At 28.6% G+C, this 19,962-nt stretch overlaps 8 protein-coding genes across 9 annotated transcripts; 4 read left to right on the forward strand and 4 right to left on the reverse strand.

Annotated features, from left to right (window-relative positions):
* Nucleotides 1-113: 113 nt before the first annotated feature.
* On the reverse strand, nt 114-2,725 carry Atg3 (Autophagy-related protein 3). The gene is made up of 6 exons (XM_076895312.1): nt 2,464-2,725; nt 1,657-1,845; nt 1,213-1,482; nt 945-1,094; nt 690-817; nt 114-612 (listed from the first exon to the last, which is right to left on the reverse strand). Exons 1-6 carry the CDS (start codon nt 2,533-2,535, stop codon nt 450-452), a joined length of 972 nt encoding a protein of 323 aa, XP_076751427.1. The 5' UTR covers nt 2,536-2,725; the 3' UTR covers nt 114-449.
* Nucleotides 2,726-3,507: 782 nt separating this feature from the next.
* Nucleotides 3,508-7,714, forward strand: Twy (fas-binding factor 1 twitchy). Of its 2 annotated transcripts, XM_076894914.1 has the most exons (13): nt 3,508-3,513; nt 3,625-3,811; nt 4,033-4,673; nt 4,759-5,211; nt 5,283-5,503; nt 5,587-5,749; nt 5,882-6,173; nt 6,344-6,576; nt 6,651-6,794; nt 6,910-7,074; nt 7,157-7,314; nt 7,421-7,553; nt 7,630-7,714. In XM_076894914.1, the coding sequence occupies exons 2-13, from the start codon at nt 3,625-3,627 to the stop codon at nt 7,705-7,707; spliced, it is 2,868 nt and encodes a 955-aa protein (XP_076751029.1). In that variant the 5' UTR covers nt 3,508-3,513; the 3' UTR covers nt 7,708-7,714. The 2 variants fall into 2 exon arrangements, with proteins under 2 accessions (XP_076751029.1, XP_076751028.1); XM_076894913.1 differs by lacking the exon at nt 3,508-3,513 and having other exon boundaries at nt 3,719-3,850.
* Nucleotides 7,715-7,764: 50 nt separating this feature from the next.
* On the reverse strand, nt 7,765-8,784 carry LOC143424040 (uncharacterized). Its single transcript, XM_076895848.1, has 6 exons — nt 8,612-8,784; nt 8,386-8,518; nt 8,178-8,301; nt 7,995-8,112; nt 7,855-7,860; nt 7,765-7,784 (listed from the first exon to the last, which is right to left on the reverse strand). Exons 1-6 carry the CDS (start codon nt 8,742-8,744, stop codon nt 7,765-7,767), a joined length of 534 nt encoding a protein of 177 aa, XP_076751963.1. The 5' UTR covers nt 8,745-8,784.
* A 229-nt stretch (nt 8,785-9,013) lies between these two features.
* Nucleotides 9,014-10,100, forward strand: Emc8-9 (ER membrane protein complex subunit 8/9). Its single transcript, XM_076895330.1, has 5 exons — nt 9,014-9,287; nt 9,361-9,437; nt 9,512-9,581; nt 9,653-9,747; nt 9,809-10,100. The coding sequence occupies exons 1-5, from the start codon at nt 9,078-9,080 to the stop codon at nt 9,978-9,980; spliced, it is 624 nt and encodes a 207-aa protein (XP_076751445.1). The 5' UTR covers nt 9,014-9,077; the 3' UTR covers nt 9,981-10,100.
* Nucleotides 10,101-10,462: 362 nt separating this feature from the next.
* On the forward strand, nt 10,463-11,228 carry LOC143423774 (nuclear receptor 2C2-associated protein). The gene is made up of 3 exons (XM_076895331.1): nt 10,463-10,514; nt 10,683-10,773; nt 10,889-11,228. Exons 1-3 carry the CDS (start codon nt 10,477-10,479, stop codon nt 11,165-11,167), a joined length of 408 nt encoding a protein of 135 aa, XP_076751446.1. The 5' UTR covers nt 10,463-10,476; the 3' UTR covers nt 11,168-11,228.
* Nucleotides 11,229-11,428: 200 nt separating this feature from the next.
* Nucleotides 11,429-16,012, reverse strand: LOC143423505 (sterol regulatory element-binding protein 1-like). The gene is made up of 8 exons (XM_076894882.1): nt 15,929-16,012; nt 15,729-15,841; nt 14,680-15,285; nt 13,975-14,604; nt 12,932-13,864; nt 12,547-12,857; nt 11,961-12,116; nt 11,429-11,874 (listed from the first exon to the last, which is right to left on the reverse strand). The coding sequence occupies exons 1-8, from the start codon at nt 15,943-15,945 to the stop codon at nt 11,521-11,523; spliced, it is 3,120 nt and encodes a 1,039-aa protein (XP_076750997.1). The 5' UTR covers nt 15,946-16,012; the 3' UTR covers nt 11,429-11,520.
* Nucleotides 16,013-16,505: 493 nt separating this feature from the next.
* Nucleotides 16,506-18,358, forward strand: Las (lipoyl synthase, mitochondrial). Its single transcript, XM_076895622.1, has 6 exons — nt 16,506-16,625; nt 16,710-17,015; nt 17,218-17,374; nt 17,441-17,498; nt 17,591-17,746; nt 17,825-18,358. Exons 1-6 carry the CDS (start codon nt 16,557-16,559, stop codon nt 18,183-18,185), a joined length of 1,107 nt encoding a protein of 368 aa, XP_076751737.1. The 5' UTR covers nt 16,506-16,556; the 3' UTR covers nt 18,186-18,358.
* Prosalpha6 (Proteasome alpha6 subunit) lies at nt 17,183-19,866 on the reverse strand. The gene is made up of 6 exons (XM_076895620.1): nt 19,709-19,866; nt 19,339-19,589; nt 19,064-19,223; nt 18,783-18,992; nt 18,461-18,677; nt 17,183-17,317 (listed from the first exon to the last, which is right to left on the reverse strand). The coding sequence occupies exons 1-5, from the start codon at nt 19,709-19,711 to the stop codon at nt 18,468-18,470; spliced, it is 834 nt and encodes a 277-aa protein (XP_076751735.1). The 5' UTR covers nt 19,712-19,866; the 3' UTR covers nt 17,183-17,317; nt 18,461-18,467.
* Between the last annotated feature and the right edge of the window lie 96 nt (nt 19,867-19,962).

The following is a 19,962-nucleotide window of genomic DNA, read 5'->3' on the forward strand; positions in this document are numbered from 1 at the left end:
AATTAAACAACTTATAAAATAAAAACTAATTCTAATAAAATTGTAATTTTGATGTCCAAATTCAATTATATTCTTTTTATGAATACATATGTTTATATGCGTTTAAATCTCACTTTATAAATAAAATGTATATAATTTTATTTCATCTCCATAAATAATTTAAAACAATGTATGTATAACTTCTTGCTCGTAACACATTCTTATAACAATGATAAAACAACAAAATAAAAAGTTACAAAAAGTTTTAAAAAGTAATACACATAAATCTAAGATCAGCCAAATTTGATTTTATGTTCGAATATCTTGTACGAATACAGATATAGTTCTTTGAACTGAAACGCATGTATTATATTGTATATGCTTCACAATCTTCTTAGGTCTTACTTATGATACGTTTAACAACTAAAGTCACGTTCATTCTGAAGGTACAATGAAAATTTATAAAGCTGCTAACCAGAGGCATTAAGCATAAAATTTTGTGTGTAATCATATTCAATTGTAGGAATTACAGATTGAACAAATTTTAAAAATATTATCAGATACATGTGTACTCCAAGCTCGCGACCACCTTCCATTACAGTTTCAATAATTTTTTTCATTACTTCAGCATGCCTGCAACATTGTATTTTAATCAAAATTTCTTGAATTCGTAGAAACATTTAATTAAGAATTTGTTTATTTCAAATTACCTGCAAGGATGAACTGATGCCATTAGTGGTCCAGGTATATGGGGATGTACCTCCATTGTAACAGTTTTTTTGGCATGATCTTGACTAACATCCTCATACATTTCTTCTACTCTCAAAGGTTTACGATTCTTTTATAATGAAAATGATATTAGAAATTAAAATCTTGTTACATAAGTAATCACTGTTATATCATATATATTTTAAATATATACATTGCTCGTAATAGTTATAAATAGATATAAATGAAAGACGAACCTCATCATATCCTGAAAGCCACAATCGAGGTGTTTGATAATATTTATCATATGTGATGTATAAGTCATATGTACGTGTATGAATAATTTCTCCTTCAGAAAATGAATCCCATTTTTCCTTAGGTGATTTCTTTGTACTTTTCGCTGCATACTATGTAATTTAAATTTAATCAAATTTCAATATTATTTTAAATACTAAATATTCTTTGAATATAATATAAAATTATATATCAGTTCTGTTATAATATTCACTGAGAATTGAAAAGCACCTTATCTTGTTCATCTAACATTCCACTGACTTCAAAAGCTTCCATATCTGCAGCATCTTCATTATCATCATCATCGTCTTCATCATCATCATCATCTACATTATTTTCTTCGGTACTAATGGATTGAGAAAGTTGTGTTTCATCTAATGTCATTTCTGTCACTCTATCTTCAATACCACCAAGACTAGTATCATAATGATGTGTGTCAACCCAACCACCTTCTGGATCATCCGCTTCTATGATACACTCGTGTTCTTTACTGTATTCAATCTGAAATTTAATTACAGATTAAATACTTGTATTACATAAATATATAGAAATTCAAAGAACTAATATAACCAGTAACTTTTTGAAAAATTAATTTTTCATCTATTTAGTTAGCTGATTATTACTTATTACACATATTCAGTTGTTACTAATTGTTAATTATTAAGAAAACAATACCTGTTTACATCTGCGGGTACATGGAACGTTATGTGTTAACAAAAATTGTTTATTCTTGGGAAGATATGACTTTACTCTATCTTCATCGCCTGTAGCCCATTGCCATGTTGGACAATGATGTACCAAATGATCACCTGCTGCCACAAACTCTTCTGGTGTTAATACTCCTGTTTCTCGAAATTTACTTTCCTTTAATAATATAAGTTAAGATAATATATAGATTAACGTTATATCTTTTATTAAGTATGCTTCATTTGCAGATATAAGTTACATTTGCATATGTAATTGCTCTAAAAAATACTTTGACTAAAAGTATGTATAGCACAAAAAAATAAAAGGGTATGGTAACTTAAATAATGAGAAAAGCATAATACAATAAACATTAGAAGCAAAAAGTAAAATAAAAGGTCTATATATGCAACAAAATTATTTTTGAAAATTCATTTTATTTTGATATCTTGTTACATAGAAAACTTGTAAATGAGGACATAATATATATAATAAATATTATAAATAAACATTATTTCTATGTTATTCTTGTAAAGTTAATAACTGTATACTATTTACATCACAATTACAGTTACATTAAAACAAGAAATTAAATATTTACAGATTTATATAAAAAGTTATCGTTTAAAATTTTTGTACGAAAAATCATATAATACATTTGTTAAGCATTACAAACATAACAGCAATAACATAAACATACAATTAAATGGCATGTAATAGCAATGTATTCATTCGCAGAAAATTCTGTATGATTTTATTATATGATATTTTATTTGTTTTTAATATACGAGAGCATACCTTAAGCACAGGGGTTAAATACTCGGCGAAACCAAGTGCAGTGCCTTTTACGGAATTGATGACACTCTGCATCGCAATTCTACAGAGAAAAACAAGGGATTAAAATTTATTAAAAGCGAAGAAGATCAAAGAGAACGGTGGCTAAGTCCAAACATTCGTATAATATCAACAGTTTCCAACGTATTATCGATTTGGACGAACATGGAAGTCATATATGTAGTATCAAAAAAACGCCCCTTTCCATTTAGTTCCCCTACTATCTTTTACTGCTTTTCTGCTATATTTTCATAGACTAACTGTGAGCATGCGCGTTTAAGATTGACAGTAATTTTTATAATTATTTAACGCAAATATTTTTAGAAGCGCAAGAAAAATTTAATGAAAAAAATTCTAGCTAAACTTTACTTTGGGACATCAAAGTGAAATAAGTAAAGTAAGACAAGTAGATAAGATTTAAAAATACGGATTTTAACTTTATTTTCAACCTAGTGATTTAAAAGTTATATGTATATAACATAGAGCATTTTTAGCGTATTTTATATATAATATATATCCCTATTCACAGTCTAACTGGTTGGCACAATTTTACAGCGCCCTCTTTCGCATATCCAATTAATACCATAAACATTTAAATGATACATGTTCCTGACTACTGTCAAGCATTTGTATTCTATTCTATCTTATTTTATTTTCTATGTTTTGTACGCGCGAGCGATTTTAATTTTAAAACCCTGCAAGTAGCAGATTAGAAACAGATTGAGTAATTACATTAATATTAACATATGATGGTAAACATACATTTTTTATAAAATTTATAGCTTTTTCAAGTCTTATGTTTTTCAGGTGTAATGTATAATTCCATTGTTGAATAAAGATTCAACAGTTACCACTTTTACTTTCTTTACTACTGTTTCCATAGAAACCATTCGCTTGAATATAAAAACAATTCCAACAACCCTTTCAAGGAATGAATTTCAATGATTAATGATTAACAGTACATATACAGTACGTATAGGTATATGTATATAAGTTGAAAGTGTGTTTAAAATAGTAAGTAATGGTTTTATGCCTCTTTAAAAATTAATACTTACAAGTTTATCGTTATATATTACCTATTGTACATGATTATTGATTCATCGATTATTGTTTCATTTTACGCAGATGGTTGATCATACTGAAACTTCAAATACGAATTTAGATGATATTGCAAAAGCTTTAGAAGATATGGACAGTTTAGATATGGAATTATTTAATGATTCATTTAAAAAATCAAAATCATTCACCAATGTTCTCAAAGATTCTAATGCACAATCAGATGGAGAAATAAAAAAGAAAGTTATATTTAAAGGTGGTTTATATACTTAAAATAAAAACACAACATAAGCTGGTGATTTATATTTAATTATATTTTTTCTATTAAAACGTTTAAAATTTTGATAAATGTATGTCTGGAATTAAATATTTAAATTGTGATTGATTATTATAAGTAGTGTAGTTATTTTTTAAAATCACATTGTTAGTATTATATTATATTAGTTAGTATTACTTACAAATCTTTTTCATATGCAGAGTCCAATGAAGATGATTTATTAGCTGGTTTGCTATCTGACGAAGAAACTTCTCTGAAAGAAAAGAAGGATGTATTTGCATCCAATAGTAAAAGTAGTTTAATGGAGAATCTGTTTAAGATTAAAAGTCCTGCCACGTCTACAATCAGTATTAAATCAAGTAATGAACCAGAGTCAAAGTTATATTTTGAGCAAGTGGAAATTAATCAGTTGTTTTCACAGAAACCAAAAAGTGTCACAACTCCTAAGAGTAATATTACTACATTGCATGGTGAACTGTTTAAAAACAGAAATGCACAAGAATTAAAAAATATATCTAAAAATGAAGAGGATATTCTAGAAAATTTAATTGATAAATCAGATATAGTGGATAAATCAAGAATATCCTTAGAAGAAAATTTATTTGATAACAAATTATATTTATCAGACAATATGGATTCTATTACTCCTAAAAATATTAGAAAAGCTGAATCAGACATAATATTGTCAAATACTATACAAGAGTTAAAATCTGATACAATCGAACCAACAGTTAAACTTACCACAAGAGAATCTCGTAGAGGTAGAAGGAATACAAAAATTATAAATGATCCTCTTGGTTTATTATCTGGTGACTTGGTAACAGAACAAAATCTTGAGTTGGTAATTATATGTAATTCATATAAAACAATATAAAAAATGTACATTAAAGAAGTATGATTGTTAAATATATTTTTTAACTTTTAAGAAAACATTAGAAAAAGATTTGCCAGAATGGTTGGGTGGTTCAAAAAAGTTGGAAACAAAAAATGAAGAAGCTCCTAAAACCAATAAAACATCAGCCTCTAAACAAAATGTTAAGATTCATGATATTGATGGTGCAATAGATACAAGAATAACTGGCACAAGTGATTCAGAAGGTGCATCTATTTTTCCAGAACAGTTTTCGCTGTTGCATAGTACACAGTTAAATCAACAAAGTGCACTTATAAATATGCAACAACAAGAACACGAATTAAGAACAGCGACAATACTTTCACAACAAAATGAACAGTTAACTAAAATATCAAATGCTCAACATTCCATGCTGCATAATCAAGAAGAACAATTTAATTCTCTCTTAAAATTACAATTTGAAAGGCAAGCTGTATTAGAGAAACAAATAAAATTGCAGCAAGAACGCATTAATCAATATATTCAGGTTAGACTTTATGTACCATAATATAAAAAATATAAAAGAAATTAAAAAATTTGTACATTTTGCTTTTTCAGGTCTTAATGGCACAGCCTGTGCCAATATCAAGTACCACATCAGTTTACACAAGTTGTAAATCGAACTCAGATGAAAAAGAAAATGAATTTGCGAATGAAAAGAAAGAAATGGAAAATATAATACAAAATTTAGAAAAAGAAAATTCAAAATTGCAGACCAAATTATCTACTATAAATGAAAAACATAATCATGAAATAATATTTCAAACAGAATTTTATGAGTGCGAATGTTTTTACTGTACAATATATATTTTGTTAAATAAGTTTTTTAAATAAAACTGAAGTAAAATAACATTTTTTATAGGAGACAAATTTCATTTTTAAAAGAAGCAATAATAAAATCAGAGGAAAGAGTTAAACAGGAAATAGAATGTTTAGAAACAGATTACATAACAAAATATGAAAAGTTAAGAGATGATAAATTTCAAGTAGAAAGTCAATATAAAGAGGAAATTCATAATTTAAAGGTTCAATTATTTATATCCCATAAGTATAATTATATTTATGTAGATAACAATATACATATATAATCTACACTACCAGTAATTATTAACTTGAATACTTAATATATTTTTGAATATTTAACATTTCTTAATTAGAACGAACATGCTCAACATGTAGAAGAACTTTGTAAATTACATTCTGACAACGTAAAACTTCTTGAAAAAGAATATTCCATTATAATAGAAAGCATATCTACAGCTAAGCAAACTGAAGATCAAATGATAAAAACTATGACCAGTCGAAAAACTGATATAGAAAATATGTTGCAAAAAGCTACAGTTATTATTGAAAGTATGGTAGAAAACAAAAAGAAGTTGGAGAATAAACATGATGAAGTAACGGAATTCCAAAAAAATACTTTGAAAATCTATGAGGATAACATAAAAGGTATATCAAACAAACAATAAGTTATAAATTCTCTTAGAATGCCCATTCTTTTTTCAATGTGTATGAGTATAGTATAAATAGTGTAGTATTAAACTAAAAAGCATACTTTAGTGTGCTCTCACATACTATCTAAGCTAAAAGTGTTTTTAATGTTTCCACAACATTTCTAGCACAGAAACTTGAGTTAAAAAATCAAGAGAGCATATTGAAGGACTACTGTAATAAATTTATGGAGACAACAGACAAACTCGACACTCGTTTTACACAACTTATAACTGAACTTCAGAAACAAAATATATTGTTCAACCAAGCACAGGAAATACTTGATAAGAATACAACCAACCTGTTGAGAGAGAAGGAATTATTTGAGGAGAAAATGAAGTGGGAAAGAGAGTATATGCAGGTATTTTTAAACCAAATTTTACATTAAAGTCAGGATTATCATATTTAGAAATACTATGTAATATAATATTACAGACATTAAAAGAATTTTGGATGAAAGAAAAAGGGAATCAACAAAAATTGCTTGCAGAAGAAAAAGAAGCAATAGCAGCAGAGAAAGCACAATTAGAAGTATTAAATAAATTGAAGAATAACAATAATGAAATTGCTAAAGTTGAGGTATATTAAATTGTAAAATAGTATAGATATAAATTTTGTAGCAAACAAAAATACAATATGATGCAACTATTTTAAAAATATAAGAAACTTTAGTACATTTCAATTATTGTTGTAGTTGGAAGCTGCAATTAAAACTGCACAAGAAGTAACTGCAATTGCCAATCTAGAAAAACTAGAATGGCAAAAAAGAAATGACGAATTTAATCTTCACAAACAAGCTTTAATAGATAAAGAAAATTTACTTATATTACGTGCTAAAGAACTTGAGAACCTTACACAGGTAACATTTAAAAATATTTATATGCCAGTTGTAATTAATCTGATAGAGAGTCGAAGAATAATAATATGTAAGTATATTTTAGTCTGCTTTGATTAAAAAAGAAGAAGGAATGAGAGCATTGCAAAATGCAAAGCATTTGGAGAATCAAAATAAAGAAAAATTTAATGAATTACAATTACAGATTCAAGCATTAACAGAAAGAGAAAAAAGAGTTGCAAATGAAAGATATAATATTACAAAGTATGTATATAGTCACATGGTCAACCATACAAGAAAAGTTTACTTCAAAATGAATTTTTGCTTATTCTAAGTTCATTATTGATAATTAAGAATATTTGTTGTACAGAGATAGAATGGTTTCCTTGGCCTACAAAATTGAAAAACCAGAAAAGGATGTAAATGTTTCAACTAATTTTCAAAATGACATAATACCATTCTCCGAAGTACAGTCGAAATCTGAGATCACTACAGAACTAATGGTCAGAAAACAAAATTTAACATTATTCTTAAAAATATCTTTATATATCAATAATTTTCAAATATTTCTTATTACAGAGTATGATAGATCCAAATTTATTTATGTTAAAATTAAATCTAAATAATGAATTTGATTCTATTGACAAATATATATAAACTGTTGAATATTACTACTTATAGAAGATTTTAATTTTAACAACTATTATCATATTTTCATATTTCTATGTCCTCATCTGTAAATAAAGAATTGCATTACAAATTATATTGTCATAAATTTAAAATTTATTTCAAGCACTAATGTACCAAGGTCTAATGATACCATTTAGGTATAACTAAACTGTTCCTAATAAACATGGTAAATTATAAACATTTATTTTATATTCAAAAGACCTCTTAAACCTAATATACTATCTAAATAATATTAATTATAAAATTGAGCTTACCGTTATTAACTAGACAACATTCTTGTAACATATCTACATTTGTTTGTAATGTTTTAACATCAGTAATTAAAGACTTTATTTTATAAAGTTCATTTCCTACTCTATTTGCACAAGAAGTCTGAAAGAATGTTGCAAATTTTTCAGCACTTTTTTCCTTATACAATTAACATAATGTGAACTTACAATATTTTCAAGAAGATTTGTAGGATTAATGTTATTTTTCTTGTTATTATTATTACAATTTTTGTACACACTTTGCAGTTTATTTATAAAATCAGTTCCTTCTGATAAAAACATGATTGCTTGTCTGGAAAAACATTTTTAATGATTTTGAGATGTAAAGAAATATAGAATTATTTATAAGAAATATCTCCTTAAAAATACAGCATACCGATGATAATCATGAGTGATTGGTAATCTTGGAGTACTGTCTGCATTCTGAATGAGTTTACTTATCGAGTGCTTATGTGTTGTTAAATGTTGCAGATTTTTACCAATATTTTCTTTACAATTGTTTAGTTCATCTACAAAAAAGTAAGAGATATAATTAAACGCATAATTGTAAACATTAATCCTTAAATTATGAAAAGAATTTTGTTGCATGCAGAAATCAATACCTTTTACAGTTTTTAACTTATTCATTAGATCATTATATTCTGCGATCTGTTTTATTTCTTCGTTTGCAAACTGTTTTTCGCGGATAGTTCTTTTCTTACGCAAAATTTCAATAAAATCTTCAATGCTCGACATTTTAAATCATTTCAATATATAAACAGATGTAAAGTGTTAGACTTTTACTGGTATAATAACGACACCACAGATTCAAACGTTTTTATTCTTGTCGAGATTCCATTTCATATTAGTTTTTTTACAACCGCCAATTCTTGGCGTCTTTAGCGTTGCCAACTCACTTAATCACGCTTATAATAAGTATCGGTAGCGACATCTCATGGCAATCGAATATCCCTACAATGGAACTAATGTTTCTTACATTTATTGAGTACTTTCTATAACTTTCTTGTATCGAAGGAATTGTTGATTGTTGATTGTAATATTTGTTATTATATATACATAGTCACAAAAATGGCAGACATCTCATTTTCTAGTCGGGCATACTGTAAAATTATCCTACATGCAGCTAAATATCCACACTGTGCAATAAATGGATTGTTGTTAGCCAAACAGAAAAGCAAAAATGATAGTAAAAATGTCGAATTACGTATCGAGGATGCAATTCCACTGTTTCATATCTGCCTTCACGTCTCGCCTATGGCGGAAATTGCTTTAACCATGGTAAATATTTAATTGCTATGCACTGCTTAACATAGAATAATTGCAATAACTTCTTAAACAATAATATTTTTAGGTTGACCAGTATGCTATGAACAAAGGTTTAGTACTGGCGGGTTATTATCTTGCAAATGAAAATATAAATGACTTGAGGTAATTTATTATTTACTTTAAAGTTTTCATAGAATATTTTTGTACTTTGTAGTTTAATACAAATTTCGATATAGCACAGATAAGCCAGCTCACAGGATAGCAGATAAAATAGCAGAAAACTATGGCAATGCCATACTTGTTGTTGTACGTATTTCATAGGATAAGATTCGTTAGAAAATTCTTTTCCCTTTATTTTCTCCTCTCTTTTTACATAGGTGGACAATAAAGAAATAACACTTGGTATGAGTTCTAATCCTTTGAGGGTGTCAGAATTTATAGATGGGAAATGGAAACTCAAAGATATAATAGAGTAAGTTAGTACACTGATCGTGTGTAATACAATATTAAATTTGATCCATTTGTCCTTGTAGGGTATCCTATGATAAAGGAGTATTACATACAGATGCAATGTATTCTCTATTACAAGCAGAACAGTATAGAAATCTTATTGATTTTGACAATCATCTCGATGACATTTCTCTTGACTGGCAAAATCGTAAACTTAACGAGGTCATAGAAGAGGCCATAAAATACTGTCAGTGAGATACAAGTAAGATCACTGTAATTCAAATATATTTTAATGTGAATAAGTTATCATTATTAAATGCATTTAGGAAAATTTTATGTAAATAGACTAATAAATAAGAGTAACATATTAACAAATTTATTAATGAGTTATTAATGTTAAAATATTTATCTACCTACAATTTATATTTATACAACAAGATATTAAGGACAAATTAATAAAGATTATATTTCCTTTATTCTTCCTCATGAATCATATAAAAGTTAGTTCTTTTCAGTGAAACATTCTTAATTTCCTTCTTAATTTGGAACAATGATTTGCACAATATTTATTATATTGTAGTAGTGTACCTTGATTAAATTTTTTTAAAGTTTACCTTTATATTGTGAGATTCCCTTTATACTTAATTATCCTTTTCTAAAGATTAATAAGTTAACTAAACATCAATGAATCACAAGTATCAAAGTAAAATAAGATCTTGAGGTTAAGCGATACGTGAAATTATTTTTGATTATGACTGATTTATTAGAACAACATAAATTCGAATGTCGGTAAGTTATAAAAAGTATACTTGTATACAAGAAAAATTAAATTTTGATATGAAAGTTATAGCAAATTTGTGAATATAAGTTAGTACATAACCCTAAAATTTTGTTCACAATTAAAAATACTTAAGAAATTTGTTTTCAAAATCTGATTTATATTTATCTGTTACTTAGGGTTAGCTCAGTTTTAAACAAGAACAATCGACTTTATGGAAAAAAGTACATGTTCGATAATTGTTCTGAAACATGTTGGAATTCTGATGCGGTAAAAAAATTATTTCATTTTTTATACATTCAATGTATAAGACCTGTTCATGAAATTGTAACACTAAATTAGTCAATTAACATGTATGTATTATATGTATTATTCAATATTACAGGGATCACCGCAATGGATAATTATTGACTTTGAAAGAGAACACGAGTTAAGTTCATTTCAAATACAATTTCAAGGTGGATTTGTAGGCAAAGATTGTTATTTAGAAGCTGATATTAAAGAAATTAAATTTCATGAATCATTTTATCCAGAAGATAAAAATAACTTTCAAACATTTAAGTTAAAAAATCCAGTGAAAGCAAAGACTTTTAAATTTGTATTTAATGAAAGTACAGATTTCTTTGGCAGAGTAATTATATACAAATTATCTTTATATTCGTGAAATATACAATTTACTTTATTAAATAAAATGGATATATAGTCATAGAAATATCACATGTTTATTTAGATACAGTAAAATATAAATAAAGAGAAAATGAAAATATACATACATAAGCATTATGTAAAAATAATAGACAGAAACACTCTTCTCTAAATTATGTTATATCATAGCTTAGATTCATGTTATATGTGTACATTTTTGTACAATACCATAGTCATCATTTTGTTAATTTATACATATGCCTAACTTCTAACTTTATAAAGGTCTCATACGAAGGCGCCTAGAACCACCTAAGACGTTTCTTCGTAGCTAGTACTAAATTAAATCTTAAAGATATATTTTCATTTAATATATCAATTAGCAGAAATAGAAGGACCTAATTGTCGCATTAACTTGTAGCATTCTTGAAGACGTTTTCTATCGCCCACTCTTTCAAGAGTTTTAGCAGCTTCTGCAAGCATACCTGCACGTTCCCCAGGAGATGCCAATAATAATGTAGGCAAGTGCCTACATGCTAAACACAAAGCTACTGCGTGTTCTCTTTCACCGCTGTATTGTTCTTGTGAACGATCTTTTCCACAAATAATTGAAGAACGTGAATTTCTATGATGTAAACTACGATCTAATAATATTTGAGTTTTTACTGGCGTTGCTCCTGCCATTATACGTGCTGTGGCTTCATAAAGAAATAACCTTGCTAGTGTAGACTGAAAAGTATACATTATTCAAAGTGATGATTAGAGAAGGGAAAGTGAAATTTTTTTACGGAACTGGTAAAAATATAAGAACCTACCGGGATATGTTGACATAATTTTCTCAGGCAAGCTAAATCACGCTGGAAACCACCAAGAGACAGACTTGTAATTGGTCTTTCTAGATCATTATCTAATTCTTGCCAAAGTATAGTTCGCATTTCAAGCAACCAATCACACAACCATAATTCAGTAAGCTAAAACAATGAATAACAGTGAGAAAATGAAACTTAAAGAAGAAACAAACATTAACTTATTGTAAAAAGAATAAAAATCAGTACAAGCTTTATTTATTATAATATTGGATTATATACATAGATATGTACGTTATTATATTATGGTGCCGAGACTTGCCACAGGAGTTGCACTGTAGAAGTATTGCATAGTTATATTTCATGCAATGCAACTACAATGCACACTTGTAACAAGTAAGCAATTGCTTAAATATATGCATGAAAAGTTACTAAGTATTAATTTTTCAAAAGATATACTTATTTTAAACACAATTTTATAAGCCTTTCATTTACGTGAAAGAAAACGAATTTATTAAAAAATATTTTCCTTTAATGCACATAATTGTTTATCTCAAAGGTTGTATATTAATATATAAGTCTTTATATATCTTACCAAAACATTTTGTGATGACTGTTGCTTGCAATTATAATAAACTAAGCACTGTTCAAGTAATATTCCTGCTTGATCGATAAAACGTGTGGAAGCTGATTTAGTGGTAGCTTTTGCTGCTTGTAATGCATTCAGAACAATATGTGGCAATGGACTGGCACTGTTATTGTTATTATTGCAAAGTTGATAATTTTTTTCGTAAGGAAATTTGCTTTCAACAATAGTCCATGCTTGTGAATCATCTTCTTTCAATCTCCAACATGCTGCTACATAAAGAACTGCTCCCCACCACAATCCGATCTCATCTTCACAATCTAAAATATTATATTTAAAATAAATTTAATATCACTGTCAATTCATTAAAAAAAAGTATACTCTTCAAACTTACGCGTAACCGTTACTTTATCAGTGCATAAAAATCCAGTATCTACTCCAGCAGAAGCCATAATAGTTTGACTATATTCTAGTATTGAAGATAAATGAACGTCTCCTGCGGTACCAGTTAAAATACGTAAACAATGTCCAATTAAATAATCCCTGTATGCACGAGACGCATACGATAGAGGATCAGCTTTACTATTTTGAGATGTAAATTCATTATCTGGTTGTTCTCCATACTGCCATTTTTGGAATGCTAAAAACTTAGCACCCTCGTCATTCATTATCCATTTCAATTTTGGCGGAACTGCACACGATGATAGTAATATACGTGCTTTACCCAAGTAATATTTATGAATAAACGGAAAAAGGGACTGTTTAAAGCACAGTGCAACATTAATATATATTTCTGCTAATAGCGATTTTGGAATAGTTTCACCAGTGGCTTCTGCATAATTCAGCGCAGAAAGAGCAAGATATAATGTCCCCTTTTTGGACCCTTCTGATAAACGTAGACATAACATATGCTGATAAATAATAGCTATTTCCATAGCTGATATTTCCGCTTGCTGTCGCGTAATTTTCTCAGAAAACCATTTGTGAGTGTACAAAATCCATTTTCCAATCCATAATTTATGAAGAAGCTGCCGTATAATCTGCCACATAGTTGCGAGCCAAGTTTCTGTACGCGACGATGGATACGGACGACCAAAGTACTGCAAGCATTGATGTAAATCCCGACACGCTTGACCATACTCATTTTTTGATATATTAAATTCTGCTTGACGTCTCCATCGATGAAGTTCAAGAAATATTTTACTATCAGAAGGTAATATTGGATCACCATATAGCAATAATCTGCAAAGTCCGCCAATTAAAAGTATAGCATTTGTCAGCCATAAAAACACATTGCTCCATACTGGATGTTCAAAATCTGATTGATCTAAAAAAAAAACAGATTAATAATATAATTTATCTCACATACAATATTATTTATCATTACATTACATATTATTTGACCGTATTATATTTGTGGTATTAATATTACTGTACCTTGATAATCAAGAATTGTCCTACCATCTAATTTTGTATTTATATAATCAGAGTTGAACCTCCCAACATTATTTATGAGAAGGCCCAATGGATTAAATGCTAAGAAGAGTAGCATGAATCCACAGAGTGTAAGCCTGGTGTGATCTCTCATTCCTTGATGATTAGTAAGAACAGATGTTGAATGAACATTCTGTAATACATCTGGATCATCCTTTATCGAAGATGGGGAAGATGGAGATAATGGTGCTGGTGCTGGAGATAAAGACGGTTCACTTGAATCTGACCTAGGAGGCGTAAGTTCACCACATCCTAATAAATCGCGCAAGTTTGGCCTTTGAGCAGCCAACTTCAATGACATATTTTCTGCTTTTAATCTTGCATTAGAATTTTGAAGAAATCTAATGTAATCAATAGTTTTTCTCAAAATTGCTGATTTGTTCAACTTAGCATCTACTCCAACAATGATGTTCTTCAATTCAATGATTTTATCATTAATTGATGTTCTGTAACGTCGTTCTATAGCATTATGAGCACTACGTTTCACTTCTTTTACTCTTGGCATACCCACATGTGTATTTGTACTTAAACGATTGATCTGTATTTTATCAGTATCTAACACAACTGGTATACCTAGATAAAAATTGAGAGATTAAATAAATTTCATAAGTATCATATAACATAATCAAATAAATTGTTATTTTTTACCAGCAGTTAAAACTGTTCCATTAGCAGTGTTAACTAAAGTGTGTATCTGATGTGGTACGGAAGCAGAATTAACTGCTTGTGATGCTCTGGAATAAACAACCGATTCTGACTTTATAAGTTTAGCTGGTAGAAGCAACTGTTTTTGTTGTGTCACTGGTGCTATTGTCACAACTGGTGATTGGACACTGATGTTTACATTTTGTGGAATAGCATATTGCGAACTAAATACTGTAGGTGCTGGAGTGACAGATATCCTTTGTGTTCTATTCTGTGCAGGTACTATATCTTGTAATTGTGGTTGTGGTTGTTGTTGCTGTTGTTGCTTCTGTTGTAAAGATTGTTGAGGAACACAAGGAATTTGCTGTGCACTTTCTGTCACTGTTGGAGTTAATAGTACATTTCCATTTGGTACAGATTTTATGATATTTGCATCCTCTAATTCTTGGAATTTATTACAATCCTTTAATTCTTTACTGTTATTAAAGTTTAAAAAATCCAATTCCTCAGTATCCATGCCTAAAGGATCTTCCAATTCCGATAATAGCGCTTCATCGCTAAATAAGTTTTCATTTTTTAACAATTCACTTTCACAGTTTGTAAGGAGCTCTGTAAAGAAAATGAAAATTTAAAAAGAAGGTAAAAACATTATAAATTATACAAAATGTTATAAAATTCTATATTAGTTTTAATTCAAGAACTATACTAGTGTTCTTAAAAAATAAACAAATTAGATGAGGAAAATTGCAACTGTTCATCTATTTGTATATGTATATTTACTTGAGTAATCGTTTAAGCAAGTATACATATGATACAAATCTATTATTTTTTCTCTGACTCTTGATCCCTAATGACATATAGTGTTATTCTTTTATATCAAAAACATTAAAAGTTTATTAACTCCATTTGACAGTCATCAGAGCTAAACAAAAAAACAAATAACAAATAACAAATACTATAATTTAAAAATAAGAGGAGTTCCAAACTATTTCGTTACATCTCTTTAAAATAAGATAATAAAATTTAATTCGAAAAATATTAAAACAACATACCATCGATACCAGTTACTTCGTTTAAATTAAAACTATCGTTTGACTGAAAATTAGAAAAATCGTTGTCTTGTGTTGCAGACCAACCTCCAGGATCTGCCATTGTGGCGTATTGCCTGTCAAAAAATATTTATTTACAAATGATATTTACATATAATGATTAAAACAAAAACGACACTGATATGTCAAACGTAATAACTAACAAATTACGAACGGTCATCCGACCTTTACCGCGTCCAATCACAGTAGTTGTAAAGATCGGATGATATTACGTCAGTATGTGTTGCTAAACTAACAATATTTATTACAAAATTTAGGCGAGTTTTTATGAAACAAAATCCTCGCGTTAAGTAATTTTAATCATTTTATAAAATGCAATATGAAATTACATTCAATTTACATTCTATTCTTGAGTAATATGACAGTATCACTAACAAATAGCATTGGAAAACATTTTACGGTTATAAATTTTTAACAGAAAATAATGGTAAAAATTTCATAACAAATATTATTATAATTTCTAACAAATAGTTTAATGTTCAAATTCCATTTTTTTTTAGCATGTAGGTTATCAATAAATATTTATATTAATTGTAAGTAATATGTTTTAATATGTTTTTTAACATATATTTACATGTAGATATCTGCACGATATATGTTGCGAAGAGCGTCAAAGATGTACTATTTATTAAAGAATTGTGAAAGCTAGTTGCTGATATATAGTTTATCTGTTCGTTATCGTACTCTATAATATTCTATATCCGTGAATATGGTTGTGGTTTTTTTTTAACTTTTTGGAGTTTATTTGAGCATGTTCAGTTATAGATAACCATGTTTCGTGCTCTTCGCAAGTCAAGTCGAGCCGACGTACTATCAGCTGTTTGTAATTTCCATTCAACGGCAAGTTGTTTGCTTAGTAATGTTTAAAATAAAAACTACTTGGTATTTTTCATTCTATATTTACTTTTTCTTTTAATATTGAAGCAGTTGCAATGTGTCAAAGAGAAGACCTTTTCTCAAGCTCTAGAGAATGGACCTGACCTAGAGGATTTTATTACTGGAACTTACAAAGAGTATGACGGAAAATTGAAGTTGGAAAAGGGCGATAAAACTCGTTTGAGATTACCACCCTGGCTTAAAACAGAAATACCAATTGGTAAAAATTTTAGCAGATTAAAGTCACAATTAAGACAGTTACGATTAAGCACTGTATGCGAAGAAGCACGATGTCCTAATATTGGGGAATGTTGGGGTGGTGATAAACATGGGACAGCAACTGCAACCATTATGGTTTGTACTATTATAATGTCCCCTTATTTTCTATGCCTTTAATTGAATTTATTCATAAAACTAAACTCGTTATAAAAATTTGTTACATTACTATTAAGTAACAATTGGATGTCTCTTTCTTCCTTTCTCTCTATATCTTATTCGAAAAGATTATTCTTAGTAATATTATAAAAATATGACAGTTGAACACCATTTATTATAGTTAATGGGCGATACATGTACACGTGGTTGTCGTTTCTGTTCTGTAAAAACATCACGTTCACCATTGCCATTAGATCCAGAAGAGCCAGTAAATACAGCAACTGCAATATCAGATTGGGGTTTGGATTATGTTGTACTTACATCGGTGGATAGAGATGGTTAAGTATTTTTATATTTTTTCTATTTACGTACACAATATAACATGCACTTGTATATTTCAATAGATTTAAGTGATGGTGGAGCTAGTCATATTGCAGAAACAGTGAAAGAAATTAAGAAAAGGTAGATAAATCACCTTTTTTTTTTTCCATTATGTTCATTTTAATCTGTATCCACTATTACTGCAATATATTAAAGAAATGTTCATTTTATAGAAGCAACATTTTAGTGGAATGTTTGGTACCAGATTTTAGAGGAAATGAAAATTGTGTGGCAACAATTGTTAATTCTAATCTTGATGTGTTTGCCCATAACATTGAGACTGTTGAACGTTTAACACCATTTGTTAGAGATAGGCGAGCTGAATATAGGTAAATTATACTTTCCAATTTTTAAGTTTTGCTTTGATAAATTGAAAGACAGTCTACATATTTTCATCTGTTGTTTAGGCAATCTCTGAAAGTCTTAAAGGCAGCAAAAACATTTAATGCAGAATTAATAACAAAATCATCAATAATGTTAGGATTAGGTGAAAGTGATGAAGAAATTGAACAGACTATGAGAGATTTGAGAGAGATCGGTGTGGATGCTTTAACACTTGGACAATATATGCAACCTACCAAAAGACACTTGAAAGTTATTGAATACATTACACCCGAAAAATTTAAAATGTGGGAAAAGATTGGTAACGAATTAGGATTTTTATACACTGCAAGTGGACCATTGGTACGTTCGTCATATAAAGCTGGCGAATTTTTCTTAACAAATATATTAAATAAACGTAAAAATAAACAAGCTGAAAATCAATGAATATTGTATAATTATAATAATGAAGATATTTGTATCTTCGTGTATATTATAGCATAAATTATTGTAAAGTTGTGCATACAAAAATGCTATTAAGTTATAGAAAAATTATAATTGTTATAATAAACAAATGTATCACGTATATTAAAAATGAACAAAATTTTTGTGATCCATGATACTCTATTGTTCTATGCAATGGTAGTAAAAAATACAGTTTTAAACGTAAAATGTAAGTTCATATTGAACATATGCATAAAATACATTATAAAGTATATTACATTATTTTTAATCTGTATCCATTGCAACTGCAACTTGTGGATCTTGTGGACCCTCATCAGAAGGTGGAGGTTGTGGAGGCTTAGAATCTTGCTCTACATCTGGTTCAATATGTTTACTACGTTTATCAGCTTCAATTTGAGATAAATAGATGGACATTGAATCTTCATCAAGTAGTTTGAAATCTGTGCCTTTTCCTACTACCGCAATAGAGACATTCTGTAATAAAAAAATTATTTCTTACATAACACTTATTTTCTATGTACTACGTGTATATGATAACCATATATGCTACATATATTATTTGTAGAATTGTTAATTTACCCTAACTGACAAATCAACTTCGTTCGGCAATGTATCTCTTAATGCACGAAGACCATGTTTTATCAATTCATCAAGATCACATGATAGAAGTTCATTAAGATGTTTCTCCAAGTATGTGCGAGCACTTTGAGAACGTGCACCAATAGCCATTGCTTTACAATCAAAATAGTTTGATGATGGACATGTTTGATAAATATGCGGTCCTTGATCCTTTGCAAGCAAAAGCAGCATCTCAATGATTTATTTTTAAATAAATAACCAATAATTCCATAATTACTTACATCATAACCAGCTATAAGTAAACCTACACCGTACGGTCTTCTATCATATCTCTGAGTACAAGTTTGTAATTTATTTCCTAATGATGCTAGTAAACGGCTCACAGGTAGTACATCGTCATGAGAATATTTATAGTTCAAGCATTCAGTTCTCATGTATCGACTGGAAAAACACAAATAGAAATCATTAATCTTAATTGATTAAAGACTTTAAAAGAGAATTGGGTTGTTATCAACATTAATGTACTAAAATCTATGTCTTGTAATATACGATGTACCTTAGCATTCTAGCATCAGCTGTTAAACCTGAAATAGAAATTCCCATATGTTTATCTATAGGGAATATTTTCTTCTGATGTGCAGAAAGTTCAGAATATGCTCTCTTGAGAGCAATAATGACTGCGTGTGTTTTATTTTTAAGTCCTACAGTGGCTGATCCTAATTTTACAGCTTCCATTGCATATTCTACTTGATGTAACCGTCCTTGTGGACTCCAAATTGTGACATCGCTGTCGTATTGATTACGGAACTAAACATTTTCAAAAATTTGCTTTCTCATTTGTTGGTTTGTTAATGTTTCTAACCGTGATCATGAATTATAATTTTATACATCATATAATTTTATTATTGTATACAAAAATAACATACCATTATTTAATACTATTTGGTTGATATTTAACGCCAACGTTGATAAGTAAAATTGGAAAAATTTAACGTAAAATTACTCGCAGCAATAACTATTCAGAAAACAACTGTCATGCAGCGGTATTATGACTGAACAAGTGATAGAGCGGAAACGTGTTTCATTCTTGAACTGTAATCTAGCGAATAAAACTGAAAGCTATCGTGTGTTTAATTACATGTAATTTGAAATACCGACAGATTCAATTTAATCGATGGAA

The sequence above is a fragment of the Xylocopa sonorina genome, chromosome 5 (assembly GCF_050948175.1).
Source record: "Xylocopa sonorina isolate GNS202 chromosome 5, iyXylSono1_principal, whole genome shotgun sequence".
Taxonomy (NCBI): Eukaryota; Metazoa; Arthropoda; class Insecta; order Hymenoptera; family Apidae; genus Xylocopa; species Xylocopa sonorina.

Bases quoted from the DNA above. Each gene is read 5' to 3' on its own strand.
- Atg3 (XM_076895312.1), bottom strand. From the start codon at position 2,535: ATGCAGAGTGTCATCAATTCCGTAAAAGGCACTGCACTTGGTTTCGCC. The intron at 1,483-1,656 runs GTATTGTTTTCT...ATTAAATTTCAG, and splicing joins GTACCCGCAGATGTAAACAG to ATTGAATACAGTAAAGAACA. The intron at 613-689 runs GTAATTTGAAAT...ACAATGTTGCAG, and splicing joins GCATCAGTTCATCCTTGCAG to GCATGCTGAAGTAATGAAAA.
- Twy (XM_076894914.1), top strand. From the start codon at position 3,625: ATGGTTGATCATACTGAAACTTCAAATACGAATTTAGATGATATTGCA. The intron at 3,812-4,032 runs GTGGTTTATATA...TTTCATATGCAG, and splicing joins AAAGAAAGTTATATTTAAAG to AGTCCAATGAAGATGATTTA. The intron at 7,315-7,420 runs GTATGTATATAG...TTTGTTGTACAG, and splicing joins GAAAGATATAATATTACAAA to AGATAGAATGGTTTCCTTGG.
- LOC143424040 (XM_076895848.1), bottom strand. From the start codon at position 8,744: ATGTCGAGCATTGAAGATTTTATTGAAATTTTGCGTAAGAAAAGAACT. The intron at 8,519-8,611 runs GTATTGATTTCT...ACTTTTTTGTAG, and splicing joins TAAGTTAAAAACTGTAAAAG to ATGAACTAAACAATTGTAAA. The intron at 8,113-8,177 runs GTAAGTTCACAT...ACATTCTTTCAG, and splicing joins CAAATCTTCTTGAAAATATT to ACTTCTTGTGCAAATAGAGT.
- Emc8-9 (XM_076895330.1), top strand. From the start codon at position 9,078: ATGGCAGACATCTCATTTTCTAGTCGGGCATACTGTAAAATTATCCTA. The intron at 9,438-9,511 runs GTAATTTATTAT...ATTTCGATATAG, and splicing joins GAAAATATAAATGACTTGAG to CACAGATAAGCCAGCTCACA. The intron at 9,582-9,652 runs GTACGTATTTCA...CTTTTTACATAG, and splicing joins GCAATGCCATACTTGTTGTT to GTGGACAATAAAGAAATAAC.
- LOC143423774 (XM_076895331.1), top strand. From the start codon at position 10,477: ATGACTGATTTATTAGAACAACATAAATTCGAATGTCG. The intron at 10,515-10,682 runs GTAAGTTATAAA...TCTGTTACTTAG, and splicing joins CAACATAAATTCGAATGTCG to GGTTAGCTCAGTTTTAAACA. The intron at 10,774-10,888 runs GTAAAAAAATTA...TCAATATTACAG, and splicing joins CATGTTGGAATTCTGATGCG to GGATCACCGCAATGGATAAT.
- LOC143423505 (XM_076894882.1), bottom strand. The intron at 15,286-15,728 runs GTATGTTGTTTT...TTTTCTTTACAG, and splicing joins CGAAGTAACTGGTATCGATG to AGCTCCTTACAAACTGTGAA. The intron at 11,875-11,960 runs GTAGGTTCTTAT...TATACTTTTCAG, and splicing joins AATTATGTCAACATATCCCG to TCTACACTAGCAAGGTTATT.
- Las (XM_076895622.1), top strand. From the start codon at position 16,557: ATGTTTCGTGCTCTTCGCAAGTCAAGTCGAGCCGACGTACTATCAGCT. The intron at 16,626-16,709 runs GCAAGTTGTTTG...TTAATATTGAAG, and splicing joins TTTGTAATTTCCATTCAACG to CAGTTGCAATGTGTCAAAGA. The intron at 17,375-17,440 runs GTTAAGTATTTT...ATATTTCAATAG, and splicing joins TACATCGGTGGATAGAGATG to ATTTAAGTGATGGTGGAGCT.
- Prosalpha6 (XM_076895620.1), bottom strand. The intron at 19,224-19,338 runs GTACATCGTATA...GTGTTTTTCCAG, and splicing joins GCTGATGCTAGAATGCTAAG to TCGATACATGAGAACTGAAT. The intron at 18,678-18,782 runs GTAAATTAACAA...TTTTTATTACAG, and splicing joins AAGTTGATTTGTCAGTTAGG to AATGTCTCTATTGCGGTAGT.